This window comes from Balearica regulorum, chromosome 3 (genome assembly GCF_011004875.1).
Source record: "Balearica regulorum gibbericeps isolate bBalReg1 chromosome 3, bBalReg1.pri, whole genome shotgun sequence".
NCBI lineage: Eukaryota > Metazoa > Chordata > Aves > Gruiformes > Gruidae > Balearica > Balearica regulorum.
This window is the reverse complement of record NC_046186.1, coordinates 186,826-211,560: the sequence shown is the minus strand read 5'-3', so window position 1 is coordinate 211,560 and position 24,735 is coordinate 186,826. Positions and strand designations below refer to the sequence as shown.

General features: G+C 48.3%; 1 protein-coding gene across 1 annotated transcript; it reads right to left on the bottom strand.

Moving 5' to 3' along the window:
• Positions 1-747: 747 nt before the first annotated feature.
• On the bottom strand, positions 748-24,406 carry PPM1G (protein phosphatase, Mg2+/Mn2+ dependent 1G). Its single transcript, XM_075750156.1, has 10 exons — positions 24,083-24,406; positions 18,827-18,896; positions 8,662-8,747; positions 7,417-7,549; positions 5,508-5,977; positions 4,937-5,074; positions 3,906-4,140; positions 2,341-2,470; positions 1,923-2,025; positions 748-1,479 (listed from the first exon to the last, which is right to left on the bottom strand). Exons 1-10 carry the CDS (start codon positions 24,200-24,202, stop codon positions 1,279-1,281), a joined length of 1,686 nt encoding a protein of 561 aa, XP_075606271.1. The 5' UTR covers positions 24,203-24,406; the 3' UTR covers positions 748-1,278.
• Positions 24,407-24,735: the final 329 nt, after the last annotated feature.

Genomic DNA, 24,735 nt, shown 5'->3' with positions numbered 1-24,735 from the left:
GCTGGAGAGCCGCTAGACACAGAGGCTTAAGCTCAAGGCTGCCAGGGAAGGGGCTCAAAGATGACACAAGATGCACCCATCCAGGCTGGTGAGGTGTGGGCTGACTGAACTGCAGAGGCTGAGACAACAGACCAGGACCAGGAGGGTGGACTTCATCTTTGAAGAGGGAAGACTTCAGTGCAAGGCATTGCCAAGGGCACTCCCCCACGACACAGGAACCCCAGAGCAGCTGGAGGAAATTGTGCCAGGTGACCTGGCCTGCAAACCTCATGTGCTTCCCTGTGCTCCACACCACGACAGGTAGAAGAAGGGGCACAGCAGCAGGGAGCAGCAGCTGACCTTTCCATCAGTGGTTTATAGCCCACAGACTTCACTCCTGCAGGACCAGCTACAGTATCAACACACATTGTACAAGCTTTACACCGTCCAGCACACCAGGCAGGAGTTGTCTCTTGTGAAACTTTGAAGACAGCATGCAGCATTGCCTGCCAATTAGCTCAGGAGGGTGACTGGTACCCCTGTCCCTTTGGCAGACACAACCTGTCTCTGGGTAATGGAGAGGCAGCAGCCCCAAACACTGCAGCGGGGGCTGGTGCTCTGCAGCCACATGGCAGAAGCCAGCTGCTTCTTGTGAGCTGCAGATGCATCTTGCAGTGCCCTGAGACACCAGGGACAGACATTCTTCTTCCCGTCCCACCTTCTTCACTCCCCCATCTCCAGGAAAGAACCAAGGACCAAAAGTACAGCTACGTTTTCTGGGCTTTTAGTTTGAAAAAAGTATTGATTGAAAGTGTACAACAGAACAAGGCGTGGCAGCAGCACCACAGCCAGATTGTTTCACAAATAAAAACAGAAAGGGCCTTAAATAATTGGGTGCAGATTAAAAAAACCTCAACAGTGAAAAAGTTCTTCCCTCTGAACAGAAATTCACAGGCACAGAAATGGCAACAACCACATGGAGACAATGGGGGGACATCCTTCTTCTAACCACAGGGCTCTGTGCTTACAGGCTGCCAGCCGTGGCGGGCTCCTGCACTGTGGCTGGTGGCTGCTCCCGTGCACAGCTCTGCCCTTGGCTCCCTCTTTGGAATGGTTACAGATGAACAGTGCGACATGCCCTCGCTAACCAGACCCGCCCCCCACCCCCCAATCAGGACACGGACAAACAAGGCCTCTGCTAAGGCTAAAAAAAGGACCAAGACTTTGGAGTCTTGAGTTCAGCATGTTTAAGAAACGAGAGTCTGGTGAGCGCACAGCAAAGTCCCTGTGCGAGGCCTGCTATTCCAGCTTGGCCTTCTTGTTATCACCACCGTTCTCTTCTGCTGGTGCTGCTGGTGCTGCCGTGTCCTCCAGTTTCCGCTTCCCACTTTCAGCAGGTGGGTGTGTATTACGGGGTTTGAAACTGATAATGATGCAGGTCATGTTATCGCAGCCAGTGCCATCCCCTGAGGTGTCTGGAGCCAAACACTGATCCAGCAGCTGAGGAGGGACAGGACAGGTTAGCAGAGAGCACAGACACAGCACTTTGAATAACCTGAGACACTGGGCCCATTCTAGCAACTGACAGCAGCTTAGGGGCTGCCAGGCCAGAATGGTGCGGGCTTGGCTCACAGACAAGGAACAGAAACAGCCTCAGTAGCCTTGGTTTTCTGAAAGGGAACAGAAAATTCCTTGGCTTGACAGCAACCTAGAGGTCAGAACCACTGGTCAGGGTGCCAAAGGAACTGGGTCCCAATTTAGAGAGGTATCTGCTCCTGTTCCAGCCAGTGTTGCAGCCCATGTGCTGCCGCACACCCCAAGTGCTGCCGGACATCCCAAGTGCTGACCAAACCAGTCTGATGGAGAGTGAGGGTAGAATCAGGCACCAAGCTGGGATGCAGAAACACTGCGTGCTGAAGGGATGGTGAAGCTCTGGACCTTACCTCTTCTACAATGGAAGAGAGCGGCCTCAGGACTCCATTCTCATCCTTTTGGGTGATCTTGGAGTGGATGAAATCCACCACTTCCTGGCTGCTCATCACATTCCTGCAGAGAGCAGAGAGGTCAGAAGGGCAAGCAAAGGGAGCAGTCATGCCACAGTGTCCCAAGCAAGCCTCCCTGTGCAAGGAGCTGATGGGAACAAGGCTGCACGCAGTGAGGAACTGGAGGGTTCAGAGCTCAGCACACTGATGTCCCTCCAGCTGAGAGGAGCTCCTTAGGGGCCCAACTTAACACTCTGAGGTCATGGGGAATAAAGAGCTGATTAACACCCAGGGCCCTTGGGCCTTCCTGAAGCCCAGCTCCAGGGAAAAGACCACGGTAGTGATGCCCAAGAGGCACAACTGCTCCCTCACTACTCACCAGATTCCATCACAGGCAATGACCATGAAATCGTGGTCGTCATTTATTGTCAACACCTTGATGTCAGGCAAGGCAGAGATCATCTGTTCTTCTGGAGGCAGATTCTTGTTCCGCTTGTAGAAGTGATCACCTGTAGTGGAGAGAAAGATCAATTTTTGTTCTGGTTTGGCCCTGGCAATGCTGCCTACCCCTGAACGGTGAGAAACACTGCCCTGCCAAAGGGCAACCCCAGCAGAATTGGAGCCAGTGCTCCCACAACCAGAGCGGATCAGACCAAAGTGGATCAGAGAGAGAAGTCTGCCACACATCCAAGGCATCAGCTTTGGAGAGCCCAACACACTGTTACCAACAATGGAGGTGCCTTTGCCAGCTGGGCGTCTCTTCACCCCAAATCAAGCACCACTTCCCCAATTCCTGGAGCAACATCAGGCCAACAGCCCATGACATCTGACAACACCATCTGAGATCCTGCAGCAGTGCTCATGAGATAGCTCATCTCATGTCTTGGAGCAGGATTTGTGGCTCACCCCAGCACTAGCTTGGCTTTGCTATGATAACACTAGATGCTCATTTTCCAGAAGTGCAGGCTGTCCAGATATTTCAGTGCAATGCCCACATCACACTGTCGGACTCAAGTCTTCCCAAACCCTCAGTAGCCAAAGCTCACTTGAGAAAACTGATACTCAGCTCTGACTAGCAGGCTTATTTGGAATTACATCCTAGGAAGAGACTTCAAGGGCCACCCCAAAACAGTAGGTGGAAATACCAGTGTCTCCCCAGATAAACAAACTGCTAGTTTCCATCCTAAATGTGTTTTTCTCTCTTTACCCTAGGATAATAATTTCAATGGTTTTGGCCCTTAGCTGCTGGCATCTCCTTCCCTTCTCTATTTCCCAGTACATTCTCAGTGTTACTCACTACTCTTTCCTTAATGCCTCCCAGCATCTCATCTGCTCAGACTGTAGCCAGTGACTGGGCCAAGACCTTGTTTGGCTGCTAATAGCCATGCCCAGCCTCTTGAGCCATTAATTACTCCAACATTGATTGTAAGAGACCAAAAGATGAGTACAAACAGTAGTCAGGTGCTGCCTAAAGCACTGCAGCAAGGGGGATGGAGTTTGTGCAATTAAAAAGCAATGATGGCTCAGGAACAAATGACCTCAAACTGGTATAAAGTTAGCTCCCCAGGAAGCAACATACCAAGGTCCTTCAACAGCCTGCTAACAGGAAAAAGTCCTATTAAAAGTCAGCAGTCTTGTTTTGAGACAGTTTATATGATGTAGTTTCTGACAACCCAGCTGATGGCACAATAGCTTCACACACACTGTCCTGTACTGGAGCCTGGCTGATGCTAGGTGTTGCTTTCCACTGATGTCTGCCAGTTTCATGACCACTTTCTCTAATTAGACTGAAATCTCACCACATCAAATACTGAATAGGTTCTACTCATCACCCAGTTAAAAACTGTTCCTTAAACGTAGCAGCTGCCAAGTGCTGGAAGCACGGATGTCCTGAGCACAGCACTCTGAAGCTGGCCTGCCAGCATTCACCCCCATCTTGCTCACCGATTGCCCTGGAGAGGTTGAGACCACCATTCACTCTCCCATCCATGGTGACCTTGCCACCAGCGTTCTTTATCCTGGCCAGCTCCACCTCATCCTCCGGCTTGTGGTCATATGACATGTCAACAGCTTTGCCACCTTCTGACACCACGCAACGAGAGTCTCCAGCATTAGCCACAATCAGCTGCTTGCCTCGGATAAGCGCCACAACAGCAGTTGTCCCACTGTCAGAGCCAGGCTGCAAAAGACAAATGGTTTTGCTGAGACTCCTTTCTCTTGCTCCATATCAGGTCAATAAAGCAACCAGCACTAGCCACCACAGGCCCCGCAATGTCCCAAACCCTGAGGTGCTGCGTCTCACCCCTTCTTCCCATAAGCACACACAGAACAACGGAGAAAAGCCTGAGGGAAATGTGAAACACAGCAGGAGTGTGTTCACTGAGAGCCAGGATCAAGCAATACCTCCATTCCAGCCTCACAAAGCATCAGTGGTTCAGGATTCTCCAGTGTTCAACATGTCCTGCTGTACCCTCAGCTTTAAGGTGTTGATTCCAGCCCCAGCTCAGCTCAAGCAGAAGCCTCACTGCAAGCCAGGACCTCTCTCCAAAGAGAGAAGGTAAGCACCTTGGGACCTGTAGTCCCCTTTTCCTGGGTCCCTGTCTCATCTGCCAACACTGCCATGGGATGAGGAGCTGCAGCCTCGGCCTGGCAAAGAGCAACACTCTGCCCAGGAGCAGCAGTGCCAGCAAAGTAGGCCTGCTACTGACTGTACTCTCCATCCACGCCAAGCCCCACAGCAGTTTCTAAGCACGGCAAACCCAGCCGTGGGGGTCAGTCTCTTCTGACCTCAACCTGCTGCCCAGATCCATGCCCTACCCCTCAGCCTTTTGCATAAAGTCAGCAGCTGTGTTCAACTTCAGAAGAACAAAAGAGGTGCTTTATCCTCATGTGAATGGAAATAACTCCTTGCTGAGTCCCCATCAAGTGCCCTTGGCTCCACGCTATGCTGCAGAACACAAGAACAGGGTGTGCACCTCCTCTTTCCCCTCCATGCCTGGTAACAACATTTCCTCCTCTTCATCCTCATCCTCCTCTGCTTCTTCAGTGTCATCTTCATCATCTTCATTCTCTGCCTCTTCACTACTGTAACCATCCTCATCTTCACTGCATTCCTACAAGAAATGAGAGATACCACCAGAAGTCACACAGGACACTCTCAGTGCCCTCCCCAGACAGCTGGTCCCTCCATCCTGGGGACAGAGAAGTTTGCCCCAAGAGAGTGAGATGACCTGGTACATTTCCCCCACACCTGATGTCTATGATCAGAGCAGCTAGTTTCAACTACCACAGTGAATGAAGGGATGGTGCATGCAGCAAGACCAAGGGCTCTCCATTATGGCTGCTGCACAGATGAGGGTATGTTTCCTTCCAGGTTATCTAAACAATCCCCAACACTCCCATGAGATGGTCTCAGAATATCAGCCTGAAAAAAAACTACTCCTAGGACACACCTAGGACGAGCCAGAGGCTCGTAGCTCAAGTACCACAGTAAGCAATGCATTCTGCCCAGCCAGAAGGCCACTCTGTCCCAGTGCTGTTTCCTACCTCACTGTCTTCCTCCTCTTCCTCAACCTCATCTGACTCATCCTCACTGTCCTCAAAAAATTTGGATTTGGTTGTGCGTTGGGGCTTTCCCGTAGAGGAGCAGGAGGGCCCGGCCTCCCCAGTAGAAGAGGTGACGGCCTCGTCACCTTTGCCTAGTTCAGGCTTCTGCAGAGCAGGGCTGTTGCCTCCAGTGCTGGCTTTGTCTGAGGTGGAGGAAATACCCGTGATTTCTTCATCTGGCTTCCCATTCTTCCTCTCCTTGTGGTCGGTAAGCTCCCCTGGGTCAGCCTCTCCATTCATATTTGACTCCCCATCATGCTGCTTGCCTGTCCCCTCTGCAGTGTTCTCCCCAGCTGGAGCTAGAGACTTGTTTTTGAGGTTCTTAGTGCAGTTTTGTCCATAACGTGTGAGAAGTTCCTCAATGGTCATTGTGGCTTCTTCATGCAGAAGAGCAGCTTCCTCATTATCCACTAAAAATGGAAAGGGGGAGGGAGTGAGGACAAAGAGGGTCAGAAATCAGGATACAACAGCATAGCAGCAGCTCTGCAGCACACGCTGGGTTCAGTGGTGAGCTGCCCTGGCTAGAAGCTGCTATTGCAGACAGGCTTCAGCAATGCTCAACAGGCTGATCACCAGCAGGTACAAACACAGCCAGGTCTGCACCATCCCACAGCTTCCAGGTGCTGCAGATGAACAATAGGCAAATGGCACAGCAATGGCTTCTAACCACAGCCAATGCATGCAGTCTGCAAGTTACCCTAGTGCCTCTGGCCTCTGATGCTATCTGGCTGACTTGTAGGCAGCACAGAGCATTTAGATGTAAGGTTGGAGGGTAAAAAGCCCCATATTTCTTGAGTGCAGGCTCATCTGAAGCTGCAGAGGAAGCAGATAGACCACTTTCATGTGCAGATTTGTTCATTAATACTGCAACTGAAATTTTTGTTACAGCAGTTGCTCCACGGGCCTTAAGCAGCACAGGGATCCCAACCAGCTGTAACCTAGACATTTACAAACAGATGATAGAATAGTTTGAGGCAGTGAATGCAGTATCTCCCACATGGGACACTAGACAGAAAATAGGATGACTTACCCTAAACTATGAGCCAATGACCACTGCTTCCCTATTGACATCCCCTTGGTTATAATTTTCTTTGCTAGTTAATCCCAAAAGGAAAAGAAATACCCATATCCCAAATACTCCTGAAAGTACAGGACAAAAAAAACCCCAACAAAACAACGCACAAACCCAACCAACCAACTGAAAAACCACTTTGTCCCTGTCAGCTGGAGAATGAGGGCCAACAAATTCAGCATTTTCAGATCAACACACAGGGGTTCAAGGTGATGGTATTGCTTCACATCTGCTTCAAGGCTAGTCACAGGATATTCAGCCAAGAGCAGCACAGGATTCTACCCTGGGATTCACCTTCTAGCTGGCTTCATGGTCTGGCAACTACTTGCTGGTGGAAAAGCACACTTGCCTCTCTGTGAGAAAAAGAATTGCTGAAGAGACCAAAATCTACCTCAATCCTATATGCAGCTGGTGTCTGCCACCAGCCTGGGAGAGCTAAGCACTGGAGATAATATTGTTTCACTTTCACAACTTAGCCCACTTCCAAGCTCAGAGGTTTCTGACACATCCTAGAACTCTGTACCCCATGGAGGAAGCCCTATGGAAAACTGTGACAGACTGGTTTGGTATTCATAGAATTAAGCTGCCAAAAGAATCCGAATTCTGCCAGCACCAACCCAAAGCAATAAACAGTACTGAGGGGTGGCAGTTCAACTCCAGCTGAAATTTAACTGAGAAATTTGGACAGAAAACTTCTGCTCAAGGAGACCTGGCCCAACTGCTCTCAGTCCCCGTTCTAGAGCTGCAGTCTTGTCTATTTGGTGGCATCTGACTTACCGTCATCTTCATCAGCAACTTTCTCCTTCTCATCATCATCATCTTGGGGTCGCCCAGCCATCTGAGAGAGCTCTTTAATCACCTCCTCAGTGGTGAGCTTGGCATCTATGGCTAAGAAAGCATCTTCCAGGGCCTACGTACGAACAGAGACATGAGAATGCGCACAGTTTCATCTCCCTTACAGGATGCCTGCACGTCAATGCTGTGCAAGTCTCTTTCAGAACACACACCATACAGAATCACAGAATGGCTGAGGCTGGCAGGGACCTCTGGGGTCCCACCTGATCCAACACTCTGCTCCAGCAGGGACACCCAGAGCCGGCTGCCCAGGACCATGCCCAGACAGCTTCTGAATAGCTCCAAGGACAGAGACTCCATCACCTTCCTGGGCAACCTGTGTCTGTGTCACCCTCACACTGAAAAGTGTTTCCTGATGTTCAGAGGGACCCTCCCGGGTTCCAGTTTGTGCCCACGGCCTCTGGTCCTGGCACTGGGCACCACTGGAAGATCTTATGGGACACTGAGTCATGAGTCTTGATGGAGCCCACAGGGGGCCTGGGGACAGGACAGCATTCAAAGCCACTGTGCGGAACAGCTCAGCACGCAGACTCCTCTACTCAGCAGACAGGCTTATTGTAGTCAGCGCGCACAGCCAGCTTGGGATCAGCAAAGCACAATACTTGGGTGTTTTGGCCTAGAGCAAGAGCCACAAACTGATTCAAGTTTGCTTGGTACGCTATCCCCAGTCTAGATGTAAACAGAAGTTCTGGAGGGACTGCCTTCCCCTCACCCACCCTGCTACAGATCCCAGCACCAACCCACAGGATACCCAACATCAGATCAGGCATTAGTACTATGAAGGAGCATTACAGAGGGATTGCCTGGTGGAAGCAAGACATGAACTAATCTCCCACCTCTGACAAAAGCTACCCCTGCCCCCCAAAAAAACAACCCACTAAAACCACTCAAAGAACCAGCCCCCACCTTTGACTGGAATGAGTCTGAAAACTTTAAAAAAAAAAGGCAAAAAAAAAAGAAAGCTGGAAAATAGAAGAAGGTTTATCTTTGAAAATACAATCAGCACCTGGTATACGCTCCTAGGAACAAGGAAGGGAAATAAAAACAGAAGACATGGCAGACAGACCTTGGAGGGACAGGGCCCTGCACACAAGTATTAGGTATCTAAACAAGGGTTTTCCTCTGCATTGGTGCTTACCTTGTTTCAGGGCAGAGCTAGATTCTTACCTTTTGCAATTTGCCTTCCTTATAGGCCTTCTGGTCTTTGATTATCTCAGGAAGATACTTGGCACAGTACAGGGCAACTTCTTCTCCTGAAAGGGAACAGAAATCATTTAAAGAGGTTGGTCCTCCCAGAAGCAAAACACACTCTTGAGCAACTGAACTCCTGAGGCAAATCTTGGGACACAAACCAGAACTAACCCAGACGTGGAAAAGTCACACAGTTAACAGACTGCTGTGGATCTCACTCACACTTCCCAGCAGGCTGCATCTCCAGAACAGCAGGATTTGCTGATGATCCCTGGCAAACCTCAAGGAGCTCTTACCCATCAGGTTTGGCCAATGCTATAAGCTTCCTGAAAGGGAGCTTAGGCCCATTTTGGCACTTAGGCCAACTGTTTAGGCCCATGCTACCTAGAAAGTTCTATTTTCACATGTAAACTTAGGGATAAACAACAAACAGAGGAAAAGGGAAGCTTTTGGTCAATGTAAGCTCTCTCTCTTTCAGAGCATGTTGAGCAGCACAAAAAGCACTATGTATTCCATTGCGTGTTCTAGATCAACAAAAATACGATGCCACAGCCTTAAGATAAGCCTTTCAGGAAGATGGGGTCCTGATCAGCAGAGCAATAATCTTGGTACAGGAAGGGGTGTGTGTGAGTGTGCGTACGTGGCATGAGTGAACGGTAGCCAGAACACCAGGCTGTTAAGAGCACAGAGGATAACTTGGATCAATGGTCAATGACTCAAACCAAGCACCCACTCCTAGAGCAGCTGAAAGATTTTTAAAAGCCAGAAACACTCCAGTAGCTCAATAATTAATACTGTCAAGTATGCAACAGAGCACAAGAGACATTTTTTGTGATCATGAAGGTGTTACTAATTGAGGAAGAAGATTAAACAGAGTGAGGGATCGTGCATTTCTGTAGCACAGCTCAGCAAAGGGACCAGAAAGAACAATGCAACTTATAAGAGATCAGTCTAGTAATTTAGGTTTTTATATGACAGGCAAAGAACAACATAGGACATAGGAACCCAGCTCACAGAAAGAAAAAATTAGAGCTAGAAACAGAGAAACAAACTAAACGACAGCCACAGAAGGGTGGCAGAGAGGGGAGCAGGGCAGGCCGAGGGGTCCAGCCGCAGGGTCCAGGACCATGCTTAAGACTGTGCTGGATGAGCCATTCTCTATCGCATGGCAAAGGAGTAGTACAAGTGGGCTGGGCATAGCGCTTGAGAGCCTCTCCGTACACTGACAGCTTTCCTACAGCTATAGGTAAGGCAAGAAAGCCACGTGTGCTCCTTCCCTCCTGGCTACAGAAGGATGTTTTACAGCAGCGCTGTAACAGCCACTCAACTCCTGGCCTCCCTGCTAGCACATCCCAGCTTCGCTCCCCTTCTTCCAGCCAAACAGAGGCTGTGCAGGTAGCTGGGCATGATGAGAAGTAATGCACACAGGAGCAAAGCTCTGTGAAGGAAAGGGGAGCAGGGGAATTGAGCGGAAAGTATGAGAAGGGTGGGAAGTAGCTAGCCATTCGCTTAGCAAAGGGAGAGGCAGAGTGAACACAGTGGGAAGTGAAGAGGTGGTGAGATTTGAGAGAAAGAAACAGCAGACAAGGGACTTTTCAAATGTGCCTGCAGAAAAGGGATCAAGTGGCCATTGACAAAGAACAGAAACCTTGCAAAACAGTTGCTGTTAAAACAGTGCTGCAAAAAGTTCAATGCTATGGATCTAGACAACAAAGAGACTGAGCTCTATTCTGAGCATGGTCTCAAAAATGCAGAGTGGGAGCAAGAGGGGAAGAAAAACAAAAGAAGATGATCACAGAAAAATAAGTGATCTAAGAGAGAAACAGGAAGGACCCTAGCATTTTTAGGAGAACTTAAAAGGGAATACCAAGGGGACCTGACAATCCCAAATCAGGAACTACAGGACAGGAAACAGGCCCAGAGGGCTGCTGACACAACTGCTGGTCATTGCAGGGGGCAGCTGCAACCTCCTCCAGTTTCTCTTCCAACCTGCAATCGTTCCTGCCTGCCCAATCTGGACCAGCATGATGGCGCTGACATCTCTTACTCATCTCATTTTGACGCTCTTTGGGTCACTGAGCTGCATCATCCAGAGTGTTTGGCAGACACACAGGTGGGTCATCTGCATGCAAGCTGTGCTGTGCCCTGCAGTTCTTCAGAGGCTTCCCCAATGCTCTTACCCAAACGCTAAACAGGAATGGGGTGGATGAAACCCTGCATCGCTTGTGTCAGGTAACTGTTCTGGCTGAAGAGCACTGGCCACAGCTACCTGCTGAGATCAGAAAGGGAGAAGAGAGCAACTGAAGGGCACCCCCATCCCAGTGGGGCCTGTAGATGAGGCAGCAGCTCTGTGCAGTCTGTGCTACTGGAAGCAGCTGACAGATCTAATATAACCAGTGTGGACATGTGATCACCCACCAGATGGAAAAGACGACCAAATGTTGCAATCTTTCTGCCACAGCTAGGGAAAAGGGATCTTCTTCACAGCAAGAAGTAGCTTGATCTGAGAAAGTCACCAACAGCTTTGCAGCCTTGGCCCCAGTACGTCCCCTGTCAGCAGGCAGGGCACGGGGCTGGAGCACAGCCTGCAGGAAGATGCTTTCCACAAGCCTGGCAGCACTGCGCAAAGCAATGCAATAGAGAAAGATCTTACTCTGTCACCACAAAAGCAGAAAGCCAGCCCCAATATGAAAAGCTTTGGCAGTTAAACGAATCATTTCTTTGAAACGGTGACACTGAGATTAAATCGTGATCTGGGAACGTCTGATGTGCCTGACTCTGGCTACCCAGACACAAATTATTCTAAGAGAATTTGTAGGTGCCACAGTAGACAAGAAACCTTTGCTGCTTTCCATGCAGCTCCAGCACAGATGTCACAACAGACATTGCTGCTGCAAACTGATGAGGCTTCACACGGGACCCTTTGCCAGTCTCATAGACTTCTCTCTTTATTGACTGCAGCTCACCCTCAAACCAGGCCACCCTCTGTGAGCAGAGCTGGTCGTGGTGGTACCCTGTCTCCCTTGCTCAGAGCAAACAAAGGTGCTCACTTACAGTGTTTTAACCAAAGCATCTAGAAAAACAAGATTCTCTTTTGGAGTCATCTGGCTGTGGAAGACAATCCAACAAAACTGGAAGGCGCAGTCCAGTGGCCAACACACCAAAAGGCTGCACTGCCATTCAGCGAGACCTAGACAGACTAGAGCACTGGGCAAAGAGGAACCACATGAAATTCCATAAGGGCAAGTGTAGGGTCCTGCACCTAGGGAAGAACAACCCCAAGCACAAGTACAGGTTAGGGGTTGACCTGCTGGGAAGCAGCTCTGCGGAGAAGGGCCTGGACGTCCTGGTGGACAACAAGCTCTCCATGACCAGCAGTGTGCCCTCGTGGCCAAGGCGGCCAACGGTGTCCTGGGGTTCATGGAGAAGAGCGTGGCCAGCAGGTCGAGGGAGGTTCTCCTCCCCCTCTGCTCTGCCCTGGTGAGGCCACATCTGGAGTTCTGTGTCCAGGTCTGGGCTCCCCAGTTCCAGACAGACTGGGAACTGCTGGGGAGAGTCCAGCGGAGGGCTACAAAGATGATTAAGGGACCAAAGCATCTCTGGTATGAGGAAAGGCTGAGAGATCTGGGGCTGGTTAGCCTGGAGAAGGCTGAGAGGGTATCTGATCAATGCTTATAAATATCTACAGGGTGGGTGTCAAGAGGATGGGGCCAGACTCTTTTCAGTGGTGCCCAGTGACAGGACAAAGGGCAACGGGCACAAACTGGAACACAGGAAGTTCAAGCGTGAACATGAGGAAAAACTTGTTCACTCTGAGGGTGACCAAGCCCTGGGACAGGCTGCCCAGAGAGGTTGTGGAGTCTCCTTCTCTGGAGAGATTTAAAACCTGCCTGGACACGATCCTGTGCAACCTGCTTGAGGTGATGCTGCTCTAGCAGGGGGGTTGGACTAGATGATCTCCAGAGGTCCCTTCCAACCCCTACCAATCTTTGAATCTGTAAAACAAGTCCTCAAATCTAATAGGTCTCTGTCCCTTTGGTGCACAGGAGGCAGCTATTGGCCCAGCACAGAGACATCAGGTTGAGCTGCTTGCACAGCAGTCCCAGAGAGATCTAATGGCTTTTATAAGCTGAGTCAGTAACTCAAAGCACATTTGTGCCACAGTGGCCGGAGAAGCTGAACTGGCTCAAGGAATTTATCTTCTACATGCAGACAGATGTACTAAAATACTCTGTCTCAGCACTTCTGGAACTGTCGCAGCAAGAAGTTCCCACCAGGATTTTCTCACTGACAAAGCTTTTGTGAGAGTGCAATAGAGAAGATCTACTTCACTCCAGGTCCTGACTTGCAGAGCGGCCTCTGCGTATCAGGGCCAGCTGTGGGGAGGGAGCCTTTCTGCAATTTAGCTTTGGTGCAACCAGCATAATTACCCGGTGGATGTGAATGGCTCCCTTCAGTTCATTTTGCAACATACTCCTGGATTTGGTTACACTTATACCAAAATCAGCCCACCCACCGCATTTTATCAAGGTCTCCATTAAATATCAAGCATCCTCCCTCTGAAGGTGGGGATGAGGGCATCGGCAGCAGGGCTGAAGAGCCAGGTAATTATGACAGCTGATTCAGACACCTCAGTCCTGCTTGGTGCTCTTCGTCAAGGTCCTTCCCTGCCAGTTCCACTAGGGATCAAAGGATTCGGCCCCATGATACTCCTAGTCTGTGGCACCAAATTAGGGAGGAGAACAACTATCAGACACCAGTTGCAACTGAGTAACAGTGACTCCTGGGATAGAGCACAAAGATCTTGGAGCAAAAGGCTTCTCCACTCATTTTACAGCCACTTGCTGCTTTTCTTTGATGGTGCCTCACCTACTACAGCATCATCTCAAAATTAACGTTTCCCTCACTTCTGCAGTTACTGAGTTATTCACACAGATTTACCCTCTTATTATGGCTGTATAGAGAAGCAACAGACAATCCATAAGGATAAAATATTCCCCAAACCATTCATGCTCACCTGGGCATCAAAAGTGACTAAAAGCCTCAAAATCATCTGTCAGCAATGAATTAAGTGCTCAGGGCTTTATAGTTTCCTAAGCAGACCTATAGCAAACGGTCCTGGTTGCCCTGATCTGTAAGAAGCATTTGAGACAACATTTCCAGCAAAATGGTAAAAGTTGGGAAGACCTCTCTGAAGCACAAAACTGACCTGCAGAGCAGTAAAATGGAATGAATTTTCCAAAGATGCAAACACCCAAACAATTTTGTTCAAGCAAGAGAAGGATGAGTGCATGAGTACCATTATAGCACAGCAAGGTAAGTGTGACAGGCTCTTCCCCTCACCAAGGCAGGCAAGACCACAGGACTGTCTCCCCAGGGGAGGAATGAAGTCTGTGGCTTTTAACTTCCAGACAAGGCTCTACACACTCCAAGGTATGCTTTAAACTGCAATAGGAATTCTGGTGCTGACAGTTTTAGGACAGGAGGGAAAAGAAAACCTCACCAAATGCAACCTCCACCTCTTCACACTTCCCTGAGAAGCGGGGCAGAGGAGAAGCAGAGGTACAAAAGCAGGCCCTGGTACCCATGGGCGTGGAGTGCCCTCAGCTGCTGGGGACTTCAAAAGCCTTCAGGGGCTGGACACTTAGAGAATACAATTACTCAGCTATAACCGTAATACATAACCAACAACAAATCCAGGATCGCATCTTCCACGTCTCTAGTGTGAAACCTACCGTAAAACTCTCAGAGTCTGCATTAATCATTGTATTAAAGTTTTCCAGAGGAGCAGCATCCAGCTAAGTAATGCCAAAGCCTCAGCTGCATTTCCTGCTTAACGTGACACAGATGTAGTAGTAGGAAGGTCTTCAGGACGCTAAAGTAAAATATATAATGTGTAGCACTGAATTCAGTGAAAAAGTAATTATATGTAGGAACATCAAAGTAATTAACTTTTATGTTCCTATAAAATTATAAAAATAGACTGCTTTTGTTTGTGAGAGCATGTGGAGTTTTCAGGACATCTGAAAGACCATGCAGAAAGGTGAAAGCATACATGGGAAAGTTCAGGTCTCAGAGCGTATTTCTGCACAGCTAGATGCCACTGTCAAAAGCTACATCTGATTCAGTTTTAAAAGCAGGAGTCACTTTCAGATGAAATATGGAACAGTCAATTTATCTCAGCATTTCAGGCAAGGCTGGCTCCAGAGTACCTAAGACCCAGCTGGAATCTCACTGCAGTATGATTTCTCTATCTGCAGGAGTACAGGCTTGAATATGACATGTGAAGACAAGAATGGGCAGCAGCCTCAGGGCAGAAACCTAGGCAAGAAAAATGCCTCCAGAGATACAGGTTCCCAGATCAAATCTTTTTCAGTGCATGTACATGCACAAACCCATCCTATCTCATCTTCACAAGGCTGAAAGTGGATCCCACTCCAAGATTTGATCTGTATTTAGACACATACGCACAATTTGCATATAAAATAAAGAGAGCTTAGAGTCAAATAACAAATAAACTGGCTAACAACAAATATCACAGATATCCCTATGGATTGGGATACTATGCCAAAACTGGGAAAGAAAAATTTTAAAAACAGAGTATTAACTCCCACCCTTAGACAATGACAGAGAGGCAGAATGCTAAGGCAGATCAGAAGGCAAGATGACCAAGAACTGGGCAAGAGAGATCCATTGCTCTTCATACAAGTGGAAAAAAATTAGAATCGGGCTTACTGTATTCAAATTAAACACCCTGGTAGGAGCAAAAAGAAAACTCACTATGATAATGTTGACCTCTGAAAAGGTGGAGCTACATCTAAATGAAGACACTTATTAAAAGGAAATGAAAAGAAACAGCTAAAAGGATAAAACACATGTAGATCGCAACAGAGATTGGTCAGAAACACCATACAGAGTGTGCAGAGTACCTGTATATCATTCTCCAAGATTTGGGGGCAGAGAGGCCAGGGAAAGCAAAAAGGCAACTAGGAAAGGCTACTAGAATGCAAAAACCATCAGCATCCTTCAAAACCTGGAAGTCTTGTCCACAGGGAGAAAACATAAAAGAAAAACTGATGAGTGAAATGGAAAGCTAAATATGAAAATCCCTCACCCTTTTTCAAGGAACACAATAATAAAAGCTTTTCCCAACCTGCCTGGAGCAGGAAGCTAACTGGAGAGTTTAAGGCTGATAGATGAGCAAGGTATAAAAGAAAAGCTAAATTAATTCTTTGCACTGGCAACTAATAAAGCTTAGAGAGGTTCCCACTCTAAAACCTTCTTTTACATGGGACAGACCTGAGGAATTGTTTCAAACTAAAGAAATAATGCATCAATAACAGCATACAAAAGCAGGGATGTGCAAAAGTTGATCTTCAGAGTCGGGTTCAACTACATCCATATCCTTACCGATAAGGTTTGTCTAGGAAGAGCTGTAGAGATTCAATCACTGGAAAACTAAAACACAAGTTAGAAAACCATGCCAGTATTTTGCCATTCTGATTAATGCCTTTCCCTAACGTCTATCTTGAATCTTTCCTATTGTATTTAAGAAAACCAAAACACATTACTTCATGTCTTACACTAACAGGAATGTCGTGTGTCCAAAGTCTTTCTAAAACCGAACATATGAAACAGACCTTCCTGCCAGCTGAGAAACTAACACACTGATCTTAAAGAATTGGTTTGATATTATTCATTCTTGACCAGGTTTTGCTGGATGCTACTCATCTTCATGTCTGCTAGATGTTTACAAATGTTTTTTTAATTTCTGCAAGAAATAACATTAAGTTGAATAGCTGCTAAATCCCTATATCCTTTTTCCTTCTCTGCCTTTCAGAACCAACCCATCATCCCCATATTCTCAAAGATAATCTTCAGGATATCAGCAGTTGCTCCACCCAGGTCTCTGCACACTCCAAGATGAAGTTCAGGGGGAAAATAATTTCAAAACATTCAGTCTAAACACCTCAGACTAAGACCATATCTTTTGAAGAGCTACTAGTCAGCTACCTGCTCAGGCTGACCTTTCTAATAAGGACTATTGCAATAAAAGGTCTTAAACTCTTATTTACAAATTGGTAGAATTAGATAACTCAGTTCTAAAGGAAAGTGAGCAATTATGAACTGCGGTACGTAACCTTCCACTTGAATCTGCTCCATTATCAGAGAAATGAAAGGCATATATATCATACCAAAAAAATAACTTAAAAAGCCTCAGAGAGTGGTGGAAACTGGGTTCACAATACTACAGGCCAGCATATCTGGTACGTGACCACAACAAACAGTAGAAATTGTAATAAATAGAATTAGTAGATACATGGATCCATATGGTAGGATGGGCAGAGGTTAAATATACAGCAGAGAATGTTACAAACTGTTCGATGTTTTTTCAGAGTCAATGAGCAGGAGGAAATAGCCAGCATAGTTGATCTACTCCATATAGATTTTCAAAAAGTTTTCAAATAAATCATCAAATGTTTTACACACTAAGCTGCCATGGGAAAAGAAGTAAGGTTTGATAGAAGCAGACAGTTTTCAAAATGGAGGATGGCCACTGGGAGAGTTCCTTGAAGACTTACGTTGTTCACCGTCTACATAAATAATCTGAAAAAGACGTCAGTAAGAAGTGATGGATCGTTCAGGATGATCAAAACTAAAATAATTTGCAAAATTTAACAGCAGGATCTTGTGCTTTTATGTGATATTGGCTGATGAAATTCCTCACTGACAAAGACAAGAGCATGAAAAAAAGAAAAGACAAGCAACCTCCATACGCACATTGGATGGACTCAAAACCATCTATGGCCACTTAGGAAAGATCTGGAAGAAACTGAGGACAGAGTTCTAAAAATATCAGCTTACAGTTTATTTGTATCAAAACAGCTAACATGTTAGGAATTGTTAGGAAAGGAACTGAGAACAAAGCAGAAAACACTTATGTCAATAAATTCATCTGTAACTTGAAAGGCACAGGCAGTTCTAGTCAGCCTAACTAAAAGCATGTTGGAGAGCTAGACTATGTCCAAATAAAAAGGGCAAATATAATCATAGCTGTTGTACAATATAATGTTTGGAATCTGTGGCTATGTCCAACAGCAGTAGGCTAATGAGTCCCACAGACAAGGCATTTCAGCACCTATGCTAGAAATTACTAGAATGATCCATGGTGCAATTTTGACATAAACTAGTTAGCACTCTCATAATTTCTGGACGCAGTTCAGGATCTAGTAGGAACCAGGGACCAACAGCCAGTTCGGATGCAGCCACGCTACGGTGCCCGGTTAACAGCATCAGTGTGGCCAGGCTGTGCCAACTGACCTCAGGGCCAAACAATGAGGGCTGCTGTTATTTCATAGTAGATTCAGCTGTATCACCAGAGGTAAGTCTAGGACTCTTCTGACTGGAAGAAAGGACAGAGTGTCCAAAATTATAAAAGTGAAAAGTGCTAACAGAGTGATAATTCGCTAATTTCTTCTACATGTTGGAGAAATTGCAGTGAAATGATCAGGCAGCAGATTTAGATTAAAGTCTTTTTTCAAATAATAATAATGAAGTTCTATACAAAACATCCCATGCAAATAATCACCAAACACATAAACGTGGTTTAAAATGCAATCAGACAAATTCACAAAGAGTTCATCAAGAAGACTCAAATGTGTCTATAAGATCGAATGGCTGCAACCTCTAGTTCACAGGGAGCCCTTAAGTGGGGAACTGAAGCTGGGAAGGTATGTCAGGGAATGGATCTACCTGTTCTGTTTCTTCACTCTTTCGTCGGATGACCAGTACTAGCAACCACCAGAATATACTGACTGGAGTCAGACCTTTGCTCCAATCTCACATAGTTTTTCTTGCTGCCACTCTTCTGTGACTATCCTGTCTAGCTTATTCACCATGAAAACAGCCATTCTCAAAAGCTTCAGAAGATGGAATACAAATGTCATTTCAATTTTGTATCAACTCATGACCTTCCTTCTAGAAACCCTAAGAAACTTTCGGAACCTTAGTCAATGATATCTATCAAAGAAAATGCTTCCCAAGAAGGACCAAGACTTCTAATGCTTGCCCCAGCAGCAACTTGGTAGCCTAGAAGAGCCACGCTGAAGGACTCTGGAGAGAACACAGTGGTTGCAGTTACCTCCATGTCCATCGTAGACTGAGAACATGGCTGTTTCACTGTCCAGCTCGGGTATGCAGTTGTGTGCATCCTGAAAGAGAGAGCAAAAGTCTGGAATTACATGGATTGCACTAGACCCCGCAGAGAAGTGGGAGAAAGGAGCAGGGAGGCTATGAGCACTGACACAGGGATTCTCAAATCTGGAAGGAGAGCAGGAACAGTAAGAAAGACTCCTCTTGTATCCTCAAAAGCTTACCTGGCAAGCACCCATCTTCAAACATGGGGGCACGGATCTTTAACATGGTGCTCTGTGCTAGAGCAGTAACTAAGCCTTGTCACCATGCGATTGTACTGATCCTCAGTACAACAACTCTAGATAGGGCCAAGCTCAAGCCAGAATCAACCCCTCTGATCACAGTACTGGCAAAGCCTGTGTTACTGTAATAGCTTCACAGTCCTTAAAGAACACAGGGCAGCAAGCTGTGCTCTACTGCACAAACTGGTACCCAGGCTGAGGCCTGTCTAGCTGAGCATAACTACAGAAATACAAGTTGTACCGGTACCGATACACCAGCAACTTCCCTCACGCAGACAAATGCAACTGGCTCAGGATCACCTACGGAGTCTGGCCATTCCCACTGATGCTCTCTTCCCCAGTTCTTGCCAGACAAGAGCCAAGCAAACTGAAAAGCCACTCTGATGCCCTGACGAAGCCAGAATATCAAATATGGAGTCTCCTGACCTCATGCCCTCAACCAACCGCAGGCTTTGCCTTTGCTTGTCCTGGTGAATATTGTCACAGATGGCAACAGTTGTCTATCCAGACAGCGCGATGAAAGGCAGCCTTGCAGGACACAGGATTATCACATCCAGTAAGAACAAACAACTGGGCTGGAAAACCTCCTCTTGGGACAAAGGCTCCTTCCTGCTCTTCTTGCCATGTGGGATGCTCTGGGAAGGCACTGCTGGCCTCAGGCACAGCTACCTGACAAGCAAGACAAAGAATCCAGCCTCTCTCAAGTGTCTTTTAAGCAGTGAAGCAAAGGACAAACAACCAGTCAACTAACAGTGCAAAAACCAAAGTACAAACCCAGGCATTGCTTCCTAAGGTAAGACATGCATCTGGGTTCTGGCAACTCTCCAGAAACCCTGAGAATCTCCAGGGGCAAACCGGAGGGAAGGTGTGTGCCAGGGGCATTTTGGGCTTAAATATCATACTGCATCCAGCCTTTCCCCGTGCATGCTCCCAAACGAGAAAGATCCACAACATATAAGCTATATACACTGAGCAACCTTTCTCTCCACAAGGTCTCACAAGAACAACAGACCCTGAAGAAGGCACCACCCAGATTTTACAGCCAGGTGCCTGACCTCTTTCACCCTTTGGGTAAGCAAACTGAATTTGGCTATTCTAATCCAAAGCCTGGAACTGATGGATGGACTGAATCTTTCTCTTAAACCCTCCCCCTGCCCAACTAATCTCCTAAACTTCCTTTAAGTTCAAGCCCTAACCTACCAACTCACAGCCTGACCACACCCCACATGCTTTTGTTCAAGAACAATCGTGGTATTTTAAATAACGTGATCTAGCCTCTTTGCTGTGGTTCAAGTTCATCACCTTAATGTGCTACAGTTGCCCCAAAACACTGTGCTTACTCCAAGACAGCTGGCTCAAAGTTTTGGATGTCTCCATATTACCAGCCATAACCCAAAATTTCTATACACACACAGAGCTACACTTGCTGCACAGCCAAGCAACTGTTGAGTTCTTCTACTTTTTTATTGTAGGACTCCTTGAATAAAAGCTCTTTGCCCTCTGGAGTTGCACAATCTTAGAAGAAGAGAACTCCATTCCTCTGCAATTTCTATCAAGTGCTAAGGAAAACAGAAAAAAAGAGGTTCTGGGTTTATGCAGCACTTAGTGCAATGAAACTCCTGACACCGATGAAAACAGTGTCTGAACAGGCAAATTACAATCTTAATTCAAAATGAAAAAAAAAATTACTCTGAATTATAATGTAGGAAGTTTAACCAGAGAGCTCACTGGAGATAGCAAATAAAAATAAGAATAAGCAAAGAACCAGCATTTTTATGCTCACTGTTCAGAGCATTTACCGAAGCTAGTGAGACAGCAAAACCACAACAAAATAACTGGGATAAGTCCCAGGTGACTAGACAGCAGTTTAATTAGAGCAAGTAATGCAAATGCTGCTGGGGAGGAAACCCAATATTGGCAGCAAAAACAGTCTCTCTGCTCCATTTGTAGAGCACTCACCACAACTTGTCCTGACCTCGGACCAGGGCGCCGCAGCCAAGGAGGGCAGACAAACCAGGCCAGCACATGTGGGTTCAGCTCCCACGCTGCACACAGGGCTTGCTCCACACTGCTCTGAACTCGAGCGCTAGCTGCTCTGCGAGCTGGGCTGCACACCAGTCCCTGGCATTCAACGCTGAGAGCAGTTCAGAGACCACCTGATTGACCACCAAGACCAGCTTGCGCTGCCAGCGCAAGAGGCCAGCAGTTACAGGTCTCCATCCCTGCCTCCAGGCCTGGTAAGCTGTCTGCAGCGATTGTCCTCCATGATCTCATGCTCTTCAGACCAAGCAAGAGCTCACAAAGCCTGGATGCCAGCTTTCTGCTATCTAGCTCTCGATGGTGGGATTCCAGGTCTCCCCCAGCTACCTCAGTGGTTACTACAGCAGTCCTGAAAAATAGTACGTTAAACATCAAATTCAGTTGAAATTAGCAAACAAGTTACAGCTGAGAGTTAATTTGACAAATCTCCATATTTTGAACCAAATTCTTGCATTTTTTTGAAGCAAGGGCCTTTTTTCTGATCCCAGGAGTGAGATGAAGCTGCACACAAGCGTTGTGGGTGTCTCATCTTGGAGATATGGTCAGAACAGCAAAGAACTCAGGCCGCATCCAACTACCTCCAAAGTGCCTCCTGCACCTTTCCCTGTGTCCCAGAGCACTCCTCTCTGTACCATAAAGCTAGCTTCAGCTTTTCCCTTTTTCTTATTTGCTCATAGTACCTAACACTATTTTTTTTGGCATCCTTATCCTTTGGGTCCCTCACCTGCCCAAAACATTTCCTTATTCACAAAGCAACCTCTCTGGACTAAGAATGGATTTTTATTATAGTACGTCTTCAGAGCCCCGTATACCTCACTTGAGTGCTCCTAAAAAGTAAGTTAAAGGCAACAGACAACCCCTTTACACAGATTTTGGCTACCCAAAAATGCCAGTGTCCTACCACTTGTACACAATCTGACTGGCTTCACTAACACAACACATAACTAAAGCCTTAAGCGTAAACATTTGCTCAGAACTTTCTCCAAGCCTTACAGAAGAGTGAAAGTACAATTAAACATGAAGAAAAGGAAAAAATACAAACCAAGACAAGACACACAGAAGAACACATAGCACTGGAATGCAAGAAAATGCAACAGAACTTCTGCTCAGCTGTATGTGAAACAATACACGTTCCTCTCCCATCACAGACTTAGAAGCAATTTGCAGCAGGTTCAACTTGTAACACAAGCACTCCCACCGTCTTCTCATTTTTTGTGATAACACAGCTAAACCACATCTACACCGATGGCCTCAGTATTGTTTCTGCCAGCAGGGAGATAAGCCAAAGATGTTGGTAAGTTGTGAGAACACAGCTGCAAGCTCTGGGTCTCATCCAATTTCCATAAAGGTCAACAGCAGCAGGAACAGACCTCAAATAAGCGAAATTATGAGCCAACATCCCACCTGTGGGAGGGCTACTTAGGCCCACCAGCTTTATAAATAGGGGCAACCCTCTGCTCTCCCTTATCCAAGACTGTCTCCTTAAAACCCTTTCCGCCTCTGTGCGCCAAGGATGCCAGAACACTGTCTGCATTCACAGCCTCTTGCACATGAGCTAATCGCCTTGCAGAGATTATACTGCACATCACCTCAGTGCTCCAGTAATGTCTCTATGCCACCATTTCACCCTTCCAGAGGTCACCAGGATGGACCAGCTGAGACACTATCAGTCTCAGTCAGCCACGTAATCTGAGTGTATCTTAAGAGCACAAGCACCAATTCTCTGCCTATTCTACCCTGGAAACTAGAGCCCACGGTTTCATAGAGCTCTGATGTACACAAAAAGGAGGAAACACCTGGTAACTGTTTTGACACACCAGTAAGACTGCTGTAACATTTCAATAGTAGTAAAGCATCTGACAGCGTGGCTTATGAAACCATATTTGCAAAAAATCAGTCCCTGACAGTCTGAGTGGGACACCCTCTCCAAACTAGCCAAAGGACTATGAACAAGAAGGCTGCTTTATCATGTTCAGAGAAGATGTACCCTAGGGGGACTGCAGGGACCAATATTAATCCTTATCTAATTTAGCCTGTTTGCTGGCTGCCTGGAAGGGAAAATAAACCAGCACATTAATGGTACTCACGGAGGGTGTTAAAATCAAAGAACAAGGAACTGCTGGCAAGGCAGAGAAGTCGTCCCAGCAGCTCGACACTGCCCTTATACAAGCAGCTTTACAAAGTAGTTCCAACAGACTCCCCCACCGGGAGGAGGGTGGGCAAACACCTGGCTCCTGCAGCCAGATATTCATTTGCCCTGTAACAAGCCTAGCTGATGGGATGGTAAAGCCAAGGCTAGCTACAGAAGATTGAGAGCAGCAATGAGAATTCCTCCAATAAATTTGCCTAGAAAAAAATAAAAACAGGGATACAGAAAATAGAGAAAGTGACACTTCGTTTCTGCCTGGAAAGAAAAGCAGGGATTTTGCCTGAGGATGTTTTGTTTGCTTTCATTCTGTGCTTCACACCAAGCACCGTGCACGGGCCTTTCCTCCGCTTTTTAACCCGAGTCTCTCGTTCCCTGCCGGGACTTCTCGGGCTGTACGTGCCGGGAGAGCCCCCGGCGACACACCGCGCGGGGCCCCCACAAAGCGGGCGACCCCCCCGCAGGTCACGGTGCGGCCTGGGACAAGCGACAGCCTACGGCCACTCCGGCAAGGCCACGGTAAGCACCGGGAGAGGCGGCTCCTCCCGCTCCGACGGCGCGGGCAGCGCGGCCTCAGCGCCTCGCCCCCGCGGGAAGGAGGGACCGCCCGCCCCCGAGCCCCCGTCCCTCCGGTGGGGCCGCCGCGCCTTCCGCCTGACGGCGCACGACACCGAGAAAGGGTCGGGGGAGAAGGAAAACCTCCCCGCCAGGCTCGCAGCTGGAGCCGCAGCTCCGGGGGCCCGGAGCCACCGGCCCTCCCCAGGGCCCCGCTCACCTCCATGGAGACGCGCCAGCCCTGCATGGCGCTGAAGCCGAAGTGGAGCGGGCGCGGCCCGAGCCCGGCCCCGTCCCCCGAGCTCTTCACCGTGTTGGGCTGCGACAGGTAGGCGCCCATGGCGCCGCGGCGGCCTCCGCCGGCGGACCCAGCCCCCGGCGCGGCGGCCCTGCGCGGAGGCGCGGCGGCGGGTGCGGCGGCAGCCGGGCCGCGCGCGACCGGACCGTACCGGGCGGCACCGGAGGGCGCGAGCGGCCCAGCGCGGGCGGCGAGGCAGCGAGGGCGGTGGAACCACCCACCAACGAGCGCCGAGCGGAAGTCGCGCGGCCGGAAGCGCGGGCTATAGAGTCGCCACGGGGGGGACGGCGCTCAGCCCGCGCGGCCGCGGCACAGGGGCCGGAAGCGCCTACCATAGAGACGAGCGGTGGCTAGCGCGGCACAGGGGCCAGGAGCGCGCTCCGCTCGGCGGCCGCCGCTCCCCCGCCCCCTCCCCCGCCAGTCTGTCAGCGGTGCGCGGGGCCTGCCCGGCACTGCCCGCCTCTGGCCGCGAGCTGCCCTGCAGCTCCCTCCTCCCAGTGCCGCGGCCTTCCCCGGGCCCGGGCCGGCCACACTCCAGGGTGCTGCGGCAGCCCTTCGAGGGCCAGCTCGCCCTG